Raw genomic sequence first — 14,383 nt, 5'->3', positions numbered from 1 at the left:
TAGCATTCAGCTTGCCATCTCTCTAGTCCTTTTTTTGTGGTGAAGGTAAACTCTGTAGAGAGGCAGTGAAGAGATGTGTTTCACGATAACAAAAGGGGGAGGCTTTCCATTTCTTCAGTGAGGAAAGGGATGCAGAGGCACTTATGGGAGATGTGGGAGATGGAGTCAGGGCAGAAGCTTAAAATTAATTGGGACAGGGGATGTTAATCTGTGAATAATTTAAAGAGAATTTGATCTTTGTTCTGGTGTGGAGGCAGTGGCAGTAGAGTTATGCATAAATGTGGCAAAGGAAGGTTGCCCAAGCAAAACGTCTAAAGCTCTGTAAATCTTATGCGATGATTGCTTGCATCAAGTCCAGGTTTATGTAGCTTGAATAAAGAGGTGAGTGCAAGAACACCAAGAACCTCTGTGAAGACAACACTGGAAATATTCTATGATGGGAAAGGTTAGAGGTGTTCTGCATATGGGGATGCTGAAAAAGGCCTAAGACAAAATGCCACTTTCAGAGTAGTAATTTGAGCAAATTTGGGCAATACAAAGCTACAGAAGTCTAATTAATCACAGTTTCTGAAATATTGTACACGAATTCGTATCACCTATGCTAATCCTACCTAGAGGAACAATAGGAAATAATATGCATTCCAAATGCCTATGTTAGTGGCATTAGTCAGATTGTTAGGGCTGGTTTTTATTTTAGTAGAAGCTAAGAGGGTAACCTGCATTTGTGTCATCTTCACTCTTAGTCTGTTGTGAGTCACAGCTAACTGTCCTTCTTGTAAGCCAAGAAGTCGCTGTCTCCTTGGCAAAGAATTAAAGTGTTAAATAATTGTTTTGTGTAATAGCATACATGATCTTCACAGGGGAATGGAATTTAAGATCTGTGCTGTTGTGAAAGATAGGTTTCTTTGGGGGGAAAAAAAGTTTCCTACTCTTGTGACTACACACTAAGTTCGAAACATCTTCACTTTGATTTAGTGCATTTGGACAATACAATTAGTTTATTTTTGTTTGTATGATCTTGCAGTTGGTTTATTGTGGAATGGCTTAGGGAAAGTTGTTTTCTTTTTAGTGAGAGGAGCTCATTGCCCCTTCCTGTCCCTGCAGACCTATACTGCAGCAAAATTTTAGCAACCTACAAACAAGAAATGTTATTTGGCTTAGTAAGTTTAAATATGAATAAGAACTCTGATTTATTCTGAATCCATTTATTTCTAAATGTATTCTGGTTTTATTATATAAAGCATTTTCTTTCTCTGTTTCAATTTCCTGAGGCTTTCCGCAGAATCCTGCAAAAGCAATCCAAGAATAACCAATGTAGGAATTAGATCATTGTCAAACTCAGTACCTTCCATTTATTATTAGGTTCTTTAATCCATCAGTTGTGTCACTTACACGTGAAAATAAAGTCCTGGAAAAGTTTTCAGGCAGAGTTACTACTCTCTCTCTTTTTTTCCTTTCCACCCATCTATGCTTCCCTTCTTCTTTTTCCGGAATGTACTGTAATTCTGAATACTTCTTTTTTTTTTTTTTTTTTTTTTTTTTTTAAATCATTGTGGTTACTTGATTTTTCACTGGCTGTGTATTTCCTAATCCTAAATATATGATCAGCAGTACAAATGTTTTTTCCTAGTTAGAATTTGTTAGCGGAATGACCAAATAGAATTTAGATTTTACTTCTCTCTCCTCCTAATTATTTTCTTGTACGTGGGTGTCCATAATTCCTACCTAGTACTTATTGGGAACTGAATGTTTAATTCTCTTTAATTGTGCTCATCCCTTTGCAAAAACAGTGTCACCTTTTCAAAAGACTAGTTGTGGGGAATTAGCATGTCTTTCAAGATTATAAATGGAAAAAAAGGGGGAGGGGCCAAAAAAACCCCAAAGAGTCAGTCTCATACTTCTTCAGTGGAACCTCTTCAATTTAAAACTCCCTTCCTTGCTTTTATGTCTTGTGTGTGAACCTCACCATTAATCTGAAAGGAACACGAGTAAAAGAATAGCTCACGCATGTCCTTAAAAAAACAAATCTAATGATCAAAATAACAGTACCTTACAAAGTTGAGTTACTACAAAAACAACTTTAACCTCATTTGTTTGTTTATGATCTTGATTTAAGGTCAGTCTGTGCTCTTCTTTGACTAAATGCATGAAAAACTCTTAACAGAAATACTATATGATTGCAATCTCTTTGCACAGGTACTTTGTGCTGGACTTTGAGACAGGGATTCTGCAGTATTTCGTGAATGAACAAAGTAAAAACCAGAAGCCACGAGGAACCTTGTCTTTAGCTGGAGCTATAATATCGCCCAGTGATGAAGTGCCACATATGATGGTGGTCTACTCTGCTAATGGAGAGATGTATAAGCTGAGAGGTACAGTCCTAAGTGCCAACTGAGTTGTTCTTCTTCTGCTTCTGTGCCACTTCTCTCATATATCATTTCTCTTTTACTTCCCTGTACTATCAGAAAGTAGTGGTTATACAGCTATATTATTGCATACTATATTATAAAACACAGTGGAACAGTAATCTGGAGTTAAATACATGTGAATTTACAATATATAGACTTTCAGTGCTGGAAGATACCTCAAGATGCCTTCTATAAGCTGTTATTGTGGCATTTTGATTGTACAGTATATCTTGTTTGCTTCCAAAGGAAGAAAAAGCTGTGTTCATTGCTGTCCACAGCATAGCATTTCATTTCCAGTACTGTTCTTGCCTGCCACCATCCTGCAGATAATGTGCAGTAATGAATCTGCTGATGGGTTGGAGAGGGGAAAAATGCCAGTGGAAGGCTGTTAAAATGCTCTGTTCTACTTAGTCTTGGAATAATTGAATGCATCTTTAACATAAAATTTTGCCTTCGCTTGCTCCCAAATGTGAGAAAGACAATGTAGGGTATGTAAGAGTTTATTTATTTATTTTTTTAAGTTTTTTTTATTTTTTTTATTTGAAGAACAGTATTCTGATTCTAAGGTATTTTCAGTATGGTTGATTAATCTGGATACTTTCCTGTCAAAATAGTTTATCAGAAAATAAACAGATATTAAAAGAAAAAGTGACATGTAGTGAAGTATAGCAAAAGTTTAAAATTATTTTAGTTTTATTCTGACCTCAGTTTATCAGTTGGCTAGCAGGACAGAGTATGCAGGACTGCCCTGTGTTACAGCGTGTTGCTGTTTTATACATAGAACTGAAACACAGGAACAACTAGGGAGAGTTTCTCTTAAAATATTTTGGAATATGCACAGCTAGAAATGACAAACACTTGTGGTTTCATTATGATGCTTTGCCAATCACTTGAGATTATCAAATACTTACAATATGCTACTTTTAATTTAATGAGATCTATGAATTTGATTCAAATCAGTGAATAATTTTTATGCTGAGTCAATAACCATTGAGATACTTAACAGCAGAGGAAGTAAGAGAAAATATTTACTGAAATTACCCACTCTGTATTGGTATTCTTAATTAGGATTACTGTAGCAGCGGTTTGTTTAAAAATAACAAAACCAAACCTCTCTCTTAAATACACTTATTAATATTACGCAGGAGCCACCTGATACAGACTGCAGACAATCTTTTCAATAATTTTTAAAGCCGTTTTTTAAAGATGTATGGAGGAACTTGTGGTTTTCATTCATGTGTCTTTAAGTCACATGTGAATACAGGTTTAAAGAGAGATTTAATTGAACTACATGAAAACAGAAGCACTTAAGTATCTGGGGAACTGGTAGCTTGTCTGGTAGCTGATTGACAGCCTGAGTTTAGAGGTTTTACTGATTAAATGCTATAGTGTGGCCCCTGTCCTTCACAAAGAGAGACAAGTAAAACAAAAGTGGATTAAAAATTTTTTTTAAAAAAAAAGTCATCTTGAGGTAATTCTGCTTTTAATAATACTTGGAAGAGATAAGCTTATGAGTCTTCTTCATGGTTATGTCTTCCAGCAGGCCACAGCATCTTAAGTTGAGGTTTAGATGTGTTGTGCTGAGGAAGTTACACATACTTAATTAGTGTAAATTAGAATTTATAGTGTGTCCTATAAATAAATAATAAATAAATAATCTCTATAATTATTTATAATAAATAAATAATCTCTCCCCCCTCCTTCCTGCCCCCATCACCTTCTCTTATGCAAAAAAAAGAATACCGGTTTATGTGTGATTCCCTGCATTTTCTTGTTTCTGTTCTAGCTTCTGATGCAAAGGAGAAACAATACTGGATAACTCAGCTTCGATCCTGTGCCAAACATCACAAGGAAGGTAATTCTAAGGTAAATAATTAAGAGGGAGAAGTAAGTATTATGTTTTAAGTGGTGTAGGTGAAGGACAGCGTGATCTGGATGATAGACTGGCTGCTGTAGTTAGGTGGCTTGATGTTTAGAGGTTTATGAAGAAAAGCAGCAAGTTGTCATTCCTCATGAACTAGAGCAGGCTTAAGTCAGTTGGGCAACCTTAATAACTAAACATTGTCATATTTGTGAGAAATTCATGAAGTGTATTTTGGATACTGTCAATACATGGTTAATTGAGTGGCTGAATCAATAGTTTATTAATAAATAACCTGTGTGATGTCCTGATTAATATTTAAAAGTGTTAACTGATACTAGTTTTATTTCATTTTATAAGATTTAATGGCTCTTATTATAGAAGTTTCATGTAGATGTTAGCAGCAGTCAGTCTTCAACTTCTTACCAAATCTGAAAGAGATCATAATATGAAGATTTATATTATTTATTTCTCTTTGGAAGTGATGTCAGAATTTTTGTCCTCAAACAGATAAGTATTTTGGACAGGTAAGAAAACATTTGGACTTTAAAAACAGTAGAATGATGAGTTGAGGTTGTCCCCTGCCTCCAAATAGAAATTGCATGAATCTGTTTAAGTTAGAATGCACTTTGAAAGTGGAAGGTATTAAAAACAAACAACCCTATTAGAAATAAGTTATTATTGTGTTTAGTTTATGTGTGCTTTTGGTGTTCTCTTAGTCACAAAAAAAAAAAAGCCCTTCAGTCTTCTAAGCACTTCTATTGATATCTTTACATGAATGAAAAAGATCGCTTTCCTCATGACTAATTGTTTGCTGTATTAAAAAAAAAGCATATAACTGCAAGCAGAAAGGATTCCTCCCTGCCCCAAGATGTTGAGAATATCAGTCTTATGTTAACTTCAGTCAAAGTCATGATCCTGAGTATCTTTGAAAGTTGGACTTTGAAAAGATGGATAGTATTTTCAGGAGACTGGCGTTCACTGAAGTGTGTGAAGTAAAAGAAAACAACTTTTTTTTTTCTTCTTTTTGAGTGATGTGGACTTATCAGGAAGCAGTTATGGTGTAATTAAAACCCTTTTTGAAGGAGAACAGTAATTTCCATGTTTCGGTACTCTTTCAATTCTTATGCATGACAATTAAATATGGCTTTTATAGAGCTGCAGCCCAGGACTATTCAGAAAGGTGCAACTCTTCTTGGTTAGAATGTTCTTCCAGTTGCTGTTGATTTGCACCTCAGGGACTTCCTGTACTAGATAGATACGGTAACTTTATACTCAATTGCTATCAATGAATTATTCCTCAGTAAGTTTTCTGGTCACTTCTTGAACCCATTTAAATGTTTAGCATCTAAAATGTATTGTGACGAGGTCATAGAACTGTTGTTCAGTATATATGATATCAGAGACTCGTGCAAGGGAAGATTGATTCTTATACTTCTACTTTTCTATTTGTTTGCTAATATTTCTTAATACTGGATTTGTTTTTCTTCTTTTGCCTGTTCCTGATAAATAATTCTGTAGAGGTGTCTATTTTAATGCCAAAACCTCATTCCAGAGTGGCAGTAAATGAGTAGAAGCTGATCTTTGTATAAGTGAAGTTTGGATCATTTTTCCTCTTAGGTAAAAGCTGTTGCACTTAGTAATAATTTATGTTCAGAATTTTTCATACTGCCTCTTCATGTTGAGCTCCTGCACTGGTAGCATCTACATATTTTGGTAGGCTCTGAATTAATAAGTATGTCAAGAGAAAAATCTTGGTATTATAACAGTTAAAATGTCCAGCAATTATTAATGGTCCAAAAAAAGCAAATAGAATTTTAGGAATTAGCAGGAAAGAAGCAGAGAACAAAAGGGAAAATACTTAAATTGCTGTAACTCTGTCAAATACTTATCTTGAATACTTTTATCAGTCCTCTTCCATTTCTGAAACGGAAACATTGGAGTGGGGGAAAGTACCCTTTACCACTTTAGTTATTATTCTGTACAGAATGAACTCCACGTGACGAAACTTGGCTACACCAGAGTATTTTTCTTATGATGGGAAAGGAAAGGGCAAATCAGGGAAGTATAGTGTTAAGTGCTCTGGAGTGGCTGAATAGGAAGTATTAGCTAGCTGTTAATATTGGTAGGGGGGAGCCTCAAAGAAAATGAGCTGAAAACAGGTTCAGAATAAAAGGAGATGAATGAAAACTGGGATGCTTTGGATGCCGAAAGTGGATATAGATTTGACAAGTATTTGAAAAGCAAAATATTATTAGAAAGTCTTGACTAAATGAGTGAGAGGCTATTAAATACAAAGACAGTGTCTGTCCCAGAAGATCTAACGTGCAACTTTTAGAAACAGGAAGGACTTAGAATAGTGAGCATCTCTCTTGCTCTTGTACCCTTGCATAGTGACTTACCACTGCTGTGGCTTTCTTCTGGTTCCTAGGCTCATCGTGCAAGGAAATAAAAAGATTTCCTTGACTGAGGGGTGGTGTCCGTACATTAACTGAGGAACCAAACGAAAGATTATTTCAAACAGCAGGAGGAGGGTTCTTGCATTTTTCTTGGAAGACTGGTCAGTTGCAGAAACTTGGCGTAGGATGATGGAGTATGGATGCATTTTGGTTGGTACAGCCAGTCATACATTTTAATTAGCTGGGATCCATTTAGTGTAAAATAGAAATGTTGAAGAAAACTAAAATACATTTCTTGGTTCTGTGTTACAAGTCTACTTCTAAAATCAGAATAGGTCACTTTTCACTTGACATGTTCTTAGAGACAGGTACGATTGGGCTAGGTGATCTATCTTAAAGGCCTTTTCCAACCAAATGTTTCTATGATTCTATTCCAGAAGTGTACTGTACTTGAAGCAATGTCGTGCTTAACCTGTTCCTAGGAATCGTTCTTTTGACAAGATTTGTCTCTTGTTTTTCAGTATACTTTTTTCCTTTTTACCCTCCTATCTTCTCAGGGTTAGAGTATTATCCAAGAGTACAAGTAAGTTTTAAAGCTTCTCTCTGCTTTTCTGTATAAAAGCAAATGATCAAAAAACTTTAATGCTACAATGATTATACTTTGGAGATCAGGTATTGGTTACAAGGGAGTCATGCTTCACAGAGAATCCAGAAACTAGAAAAAAAAAAAAAGAAGCGTTTCTATAACTTCTTTTTTTCTTTTCCTCAGAGTTTCTTACTTCAAAACCACTGCCTGGTAGGAGGTAAGGGAAACAAGAACTGCTGCATTTCTTTGTGATTTTTTTTTCTGTCTCTTGTAGATGAAGGTACTTTTAATATAATAATTATTAGCATGGAAGTGGAAACATGCTGTTAAAAATATTTTAAATTTATGTAAAATAGCATGCTGCTATTTTACCCACCTTCCTGTTTCTTTTGTGTTGGGGTTAGGGACTGAAATTATATAGGAAGATCTGTAATGACACGGAGAAGAGTACACGTTTGAATTCCTTTTGTGTAACTGAGGACTTGACAAAATCTGTATTTTTGGATTTAGTTAAAATAGCCCCACCATTGATAGTACTGTCATGATGTGATTTATTATTCTACTGGCAGTGGGACTGGATCTCTCTTTTTCCTCCTCTCCCTATACTTCAAGGGCTGTAGTAAGTGATAACCACAAAATGTCTGTCTCATAGTGCTGTCATGAACAGGCAGATAGATTTTCATCTGTTTTAAGCTTCTGGAGTTTGAACAGAATCCAAGCTCGCTCTCTGCTGGGAACAGGCATGTTTCTGCATCTGGAAAGTTGGAGCCTGAGCGTTTGCTCCCAGCTTCTTCTACAGCTTAACCTCACCTTTTTCACAGGAAGGATGAGAGGCAGATCTAGCTATTTTTTAGGAGTTGTACACTTGAGAAGGAGGTGGAATAGGAAGTGTAAAATACGCAGTGAGGGGTATGCTTTATCTTACGCAAGTGGGATATAAGTTAACTGGGGAAAAATAATGGAATAACCAGGCAAACAGTGGGAAGGCTCCCAAGAATACCAGTGAAGCAACTCTTGGCTACAGGTCTTTTATATTGGAGAGAGAACACTGTTTTGAAATCTTGACTAGATATTATTGGAAGGAGATTAACAGGAAAACATGAGAATTTGGAGAGTGTTTTTCAAAGCTGTGTCACTGTTTCTGTGAAATATTTATAGGAGAGCATTCCTTCTTCCTGCACTGGATCCAGATAAGCACTGGTTTCCTTTCTTTTTGAGAGCTACTGCCTGCTTCAAAATGCTACTGTATGACTTGCTCTCTTTAAAGCTTCAGTTGAGGGCTGGAGTGGTGGAGGAAATTAAGCAGAGCAGTGATTAAAAAAAAAAAAAAAAGTTGTATACTAATGATTAAATTTAGTTGTATTCTAATGAATGGTCCAAAGGTGAGTTATATAGCTAACAAGTGGATGTAACACAAGCTAAGTCTGTCACTTTGTTTTAATTAAATTTTACATCGTAATGATAAAAAAGCAGTAAAAGGATAATGTTCTCTGGCAAATAGTTCCCATGCTGTAAGATAGTCTTAATGTTCTTGGTATTCCCATACAAGTCTAATTTTGCTTAATTACAGATTGCTCTACCTCCACAGAGTGCCAAATCACACTGTATTGGAAAAAGTCTTCTATGTCTGGATAGGATTGCTGGTTTTTTAGACTATTCTAAGTGAATATTATTGTACAAGTTTTCATTAAAGCATTAGTCAAATTGGAATTCAGTGATATCAAATGCTTCCAAGAAGTAGTAGGCTTATGCATAATTTTTGTGGTAACTTCCAAGCATAATTTCATACACGTAAATTGCCACAAGCTTGTTAGTTCTTCTGTTTCATACCTCTTTTTCCTTGACTGTTTAATGATGGTGGCTGTAAAAGCACTGCTAAAAACAAACACATGGGGTTTTATACCAGCTCTTAATTCCAACGTGTGGATCAGTTGCTGGATTGGCAATAACCCTTGTATTTCTCAGTGTGTATCAGGAATGTGGCAGGGAACAGAAACCTTCTGAAGTAGCTTCTGTCTTAAATTTTTGCTCAGATGGTAACTTTCAACTTAGGTTTGTGCTAGAATAAGGAGATAGACTGCCCCTTGCTCCAGCTTCTGGTTTGGTGCTGCATGAGTGTCCTGCTAAAAACGGGGTGGTGTGGTTTCATATTTCAGCTGAACTCATCTGCTGATTCCCTGTAGTTGTAATGGCAGTCCAATTCCCTTCCTTCTGCCACCCTTTGTGTGGGCTCCATTGTGTTTCTGGTCCTGTGGTAGCTTGGGCATCAAAACCAGAAAAACCATCATCCTAGTGAAAAGGACTTAGTTACCTGACCAGCTCACTGAGGAATTTGGTGAGCACTGAAGTAGGGGAAGCTGGACTCTGCTTCCAGCAGTCCCTGGTGGTAAAGCCCTGCTCTCTTCTTCCTGGATGGAGGATGGCTGAAGTGAATTTGGCCAAAACGTAACCTTTCTCTGGTTTAGTCTGAGGCTTTGTATTTAAAACTGAGCCAGCCTGATTACTGCATGCCTCTGTGAGTGACTCTCTTTCCCCTCTAGCAGTGCTCCTGGTGCCTGTTAATAACCATCATCCAGCCCTTTAGAAAAGCAGTTTAGGGAGTTAAATCAGCAGAAAATTCTGTATATCTGTCTATGTCTCTGTTTCTCTTCTGGTTTAACTCCCTGGAGAGGCTCTTTATGAGGTCAAATGGGCCTGAGAGCCAGCATGGAGAGGTGGTGGAGAAAAAAGTCCAAACCTGCCCCTTTCAGTGGCAACTGCAGTAGTAGTTTAGCTGTAATGTGAAACAACACCTGTAGTTATGCCTGAAAGGTCAACACTTTTATCAAATCATTATGAGGCAGATGTGTAATTTTTCTACACAGCTGGAATAATGGCTATCATAGACCTTGATGGCCCTTCTTCAGTTTTATAGAGTCATTAAGGTGGGAAAAAACCTCCCAAGATCATCCAGTCCAACCGTCAACCCAACACCATCGTGCCTACTAAACCATGTCCCGAAGTGCCATGTCTACGTGTTTTTTGAACACCTTCAGGGTTGGTGACTCCACCACCTCTCTGGGCAGTCTGTTCCAATGTTTGACCACTCTTTCAGTAAAAAAATTTTTCCTAATATCCAGTTGAAACCTCCCCTGGCGCAACTTGAGGCCATTTCCTCTCGTCTTATCGCTTGTTACTTGGGAGAAGAGACCAACACCCACCTCACTACAGCCTCCTTTCAGGCAGTTGTAGAGAGCGATAAGGTCTCCCCTCAGCCTCCTCTTCTCTAGGCTGAACAATCCCAGTTCCCTCAGCCACTTTTCACAGGACTGGTGCTTCATTGCCCTTCTCTGGATACGCTCCAGCGCCTCAATATCCTTCTTGTAGTGAGGGGCCCAAAACAAAACAGTATTCTAGGTGCGGCCTCACCAGTGCCGAGTACAGGGGCACAATCACTTCCCTGGTCCTGTTGGCCACACTATTCCTGATGCAAGCCAGGATGCTGTTGGCTTTTTTTGGCCACCTGGGCACACTGCTGGCTCATGTTCAGGTGGCTGTCAACCAACACCCCCATGTCCTTTTCTGCTGGTCAGAAAGGCTTATCAGGTTTCTTCTTGCCTTACTAATTGAATGCCTACAGAGATACCTTTACATTTCTAAATGGATTATTCGCTGGGTATTTTTGACATCTGCATGAGAACTGTTTCCATAAAGCCAGATTAGTGAAAGTTTCAAGTCTTTGTGAGTGTTGTTTTGGTTCTTTTATGCACATCAAACTGCTTTTCCTTTTGAGCAAGTTCACTTAGTCTTCCCTCCTCTGGTATGCTTGTCTGCTTCCTTTTCTCTTCCCTGACCTATAGAAGTCAACTAAAGAATGATGCTTCTAATTAAAACATGCTTTAGAAATCCTTACAGTGGCAAGGCTGAGGAGGAAGCAGTGTTTGGCTGTAGCTATGTGTGCATTTGACACCTTTTTTCCTCTCTTTGGAAGCTGCATGAAGATAAGAGTTGCTCACAGCTCTTTGCTTTTAAAATCCTTCTACAGAAATGGGAAAAAAATATATTTAGGACTGAACATGAGCTTGCTCAAATGATTCTTGAGAAAGAAAAGATTTTACAATGAAAATCATAGTCTTTTGCTTAAAAGCAGACACATGTATTGCCTGACTGAAGATGATGAAGCACTATAATATTCTGTCAGAAAAGTTAGTACTGTAGATGGTGCTTTACACAAACGTGCAAAGCATATCAGAAGCTGGTCCCTTTGCAATGCTGAAGTTTGGATGTTATGTATATTCAATCATTTGCATTTTAATATTTGTGAATGATCATACGCATAAACTAAATAGACCTCTGTCCATATTTTTCCTTTTTTCAGTGTTTGTTTACTAGGATGCATTGAAAAAGTAGTAGATGGGAATGAAAATACTGAATGGTGGTGTCTCAAAATTGTAATTACTTTCTGATAGTGTATGACTTCTCATTGCTCTAAAGCTGCACGTAGGGATTGGTTCTGTGCTATATATATGCAGAAGAGTAAAGGAATGTCATTTCGGTATTTATTATTCTGTAGAAAACATCTGTGGCACAGTGCCTGTGAAAATGATGATTATCAGCCATAAACAAATATGACAATTCACTTCAGAAATTAGTTTATTGATCTCTGGAACATTGCATATACTTTCTAAAATAAACAAAACAATTTGCTTCTGGTAAATGGTGAAAAACACTTCAGCTTCTTTGTGAGCAGGAAGGGCAATCTCCAGGGAGAATGAGTCATGAAAACATTTGTATAGTTGGAACTTACTGTTCTACAATTACATTATTTTAATTGTTAGGATTTTTGATATCCAAATGGAAGCATTCATTATACTGCTTTTTTATCTTGGAGATGGACAGTCTACTAAAATAAAAATCTTAACCCAAATCTATGTTAGCTAAGTGTACTTTAGCTAGTTTTAGGTCATAAAACCAAGACGAACACAAGTTACGAATGAATCTTTTATTAGCTTCTTTATTATTCTTTTATTAGTTTCGTTTTATTAGCAGGCAAACTGTTGGAGCAATGGTAAAGTGTAGCCTCAGGAAAGAATATTTGTAATCCTTTTGGGATGCTTCAGCCTGTGGTTTTCTTGACTCATTATTGGCATCATGCATTACTAATTGTTTAAGAGCTTATGTTTTCCTTTCATCAGACTTTTCACTATATTTTTATTTATTTGCAAACCAGAAAGCGGTAGGACCAAAGAAAAGGAGATATGATAATAGTTAGAGGGGCAGATCAGTCATATCAGCAGTGCTAGGGGGAGGAGCAGGGGATTAGGAATAAAGATCCATCAGTTTCTGTCATTGCTTTGATTTCCTGGGAGAGTGACTTTAATGACTGTTGTATGATGTGCGATTAGAGTGCTTTTAGCTGTGGAAAACATCACATAGGTTTTAACATTTTAACAAAATTGGAAAATTTTGATTTTTTTTTTTTCACAGCTGTGTATCAATGCAAAAGAGATGCTTGTCATTCCCAGTATTTAATCTGAAGTTCTGCAGAAGAGGACTCAAGTATTTGGCTGGGACATAGGTGTTGACAATGTGTTGTAAAATTCAGAAGTGCATAAGGGGCTGAGTGTGTAGTTCCTGGAGAGGCCTCTTCTGGCAGTGTCAGGAAGAAGCTGTCAGAAGAAATTAGCTGCCGCCTCCGTCTCCTTGGATGGAGCAGGCACAGTGCTCTGCTCCTGTTCTCTGTGGTGTTGAGGAGTTGAGCCCCACTTCAAATGGGTTTAAGTGGTTGTAGAAACTGTCTCCTGCAGACATTCACCCGTGCTTTGTGTACAACTGCTTTTGCAAGTTGTAAATTGGAATTTTTTACATTTATCATGGGCCCTTGCCTAGGGGTAGCTTCATGGGTAGCCAGAGGTCCTGGTGCTGAGCTCATTTAGGGTTTGTGTGTTACAGATGTCCTCTAAAGAATAATCCCAAATTAGATGCTAGAGGATTTGTATCGTGGGCTGGTGGAGTTTTCTGGCACATTGTCTGGGAACACCGGGTCACTAGATGGATGAAGCGCATAAAGGGACAGAAAACAAAGAGGTGAGGGAAGCTTGCTTACAGACGTGTAGGGGTCATTCAAACCAATGTATTGGCTCTGATATTTGGCACAGGCTGTGGCCGTATGTGCTAATTCAAGATTGCCAGTCTTCCTGATTTGGTGAGCTGCATAGGATTGAGAACTATCTTGTGCTGAGAGGGGAAGAGGAGGAACTCTAGGAGAGGCTCCACAGCCGAGGTGATCTCTCCCTAGAGACCACATAGCACTATTCTGGGGCAAGGCATGCAACTGAATGTCAGGCACTCCAGGCAGTGTGATATGGTCAGCCCTTGACAGGCTGTGAACTTCTGTATGTAGAGATTTGGGGTTACCTAGTGTCCCTGTAGCAGGACAGCCTTCTTGAGCACCACCTGCTACTGAAACTACAGATGAGCTGTTCTTCCTGATTTTTTTCTCTTCTGCTTCACTGATTTCCAAACTCCATGCCCTAAGTGACTGTCCACCAACAGTTGCTGTGAGCTGCCACATGTCTTTGCAAAACTTAATGAAAAGCCATTTTAAATGCACGGTGGTCCTATGGACTGTTTATTCTGCCTCAAGTCACAGTTTAGGAGTGTAATTAATGTAGCCCAGTGAGTTGTGATATGAATTAGAGCAAATCTTGCAGGAAAAAAATCTAATCTGGATTAAGACGCTCTTAAAATGATGGGTGTATCTGTTTCTGGGAAATGTGTTCATTACTTATTTGTGATGCAAAGCCAATTAAAAAAAATGTAGCTAGCTAGTAGCTTTTATACTAATAGTTCACTATCAAATTTATGACTCCCAAGCATAAGTGGGGTTTGGCGAAAGGTGTATCATGTTAGGTGACATGATGAGAGAAAATGTGAGGTGTGAGCTGCAATCAAGGTGTCTGTTGTGATCCATGGGTCAAGTACAAATAGTTCACTGCAGTTTGAAACACTGTCTTGAGGAAGATGGCATTGCATTGCCAAATAATATCAATGATATAGATATTAACTTAGAATATAAGTGCATTTCAATTTAAGAACATCTCTCTCAATGTGTGGATGTAAAATGAGATTATTTTGACAGCTGTTTTTT

The 14,383-nt window shown here is 37.7% G+C and overlaps 1 protein-coding gene across 1 annotated transcript in view; it reads left to right on the top strand.

Annotated features, from left to right (window-relative positions):
• Nucleotides 1-14,383, top strand: part of OSBPL10 (oxysterol binding protein like 10) — a 121,232-nt gene that overhangs the window by 33,886 nt on the left and 72,963 nt on the right. Inside the window, exons 3-4 of the mRNA XM_009635158.2 lie at nt 2,197-2,372; nt 4,195-4,274. Coding sequence (XP_009633453.1) covers nt 2,197-2,372; nt 4,195-4,274 — 256 coding nt within the window. The remainder of the gene's footprint in view (nt 1-2,196; nt 2,373-4,194; nt 4,275-14,383) is intronic.

Source organism: Egretta garzetta, unplaced genomic scaffold (assembly GCF_000687185.1).
Source record: "Egretta garzetta isolate BGI_Z169 unplaced genomic scaffold, ASM68718v1 scaffold313, whole genome shotgun sequence".
Lineage (NCBI taxonomy): Eukaryota > Metazoa > Chordata > Aves > Pelecaniformes > Ardeidae > Egretta > Egretta garzetta.
The sequence above is the reverse complement of the archived record's forward strand: the minus strand, read 5'-3'. Positions and strand labels throughout refer to the sequence as shown.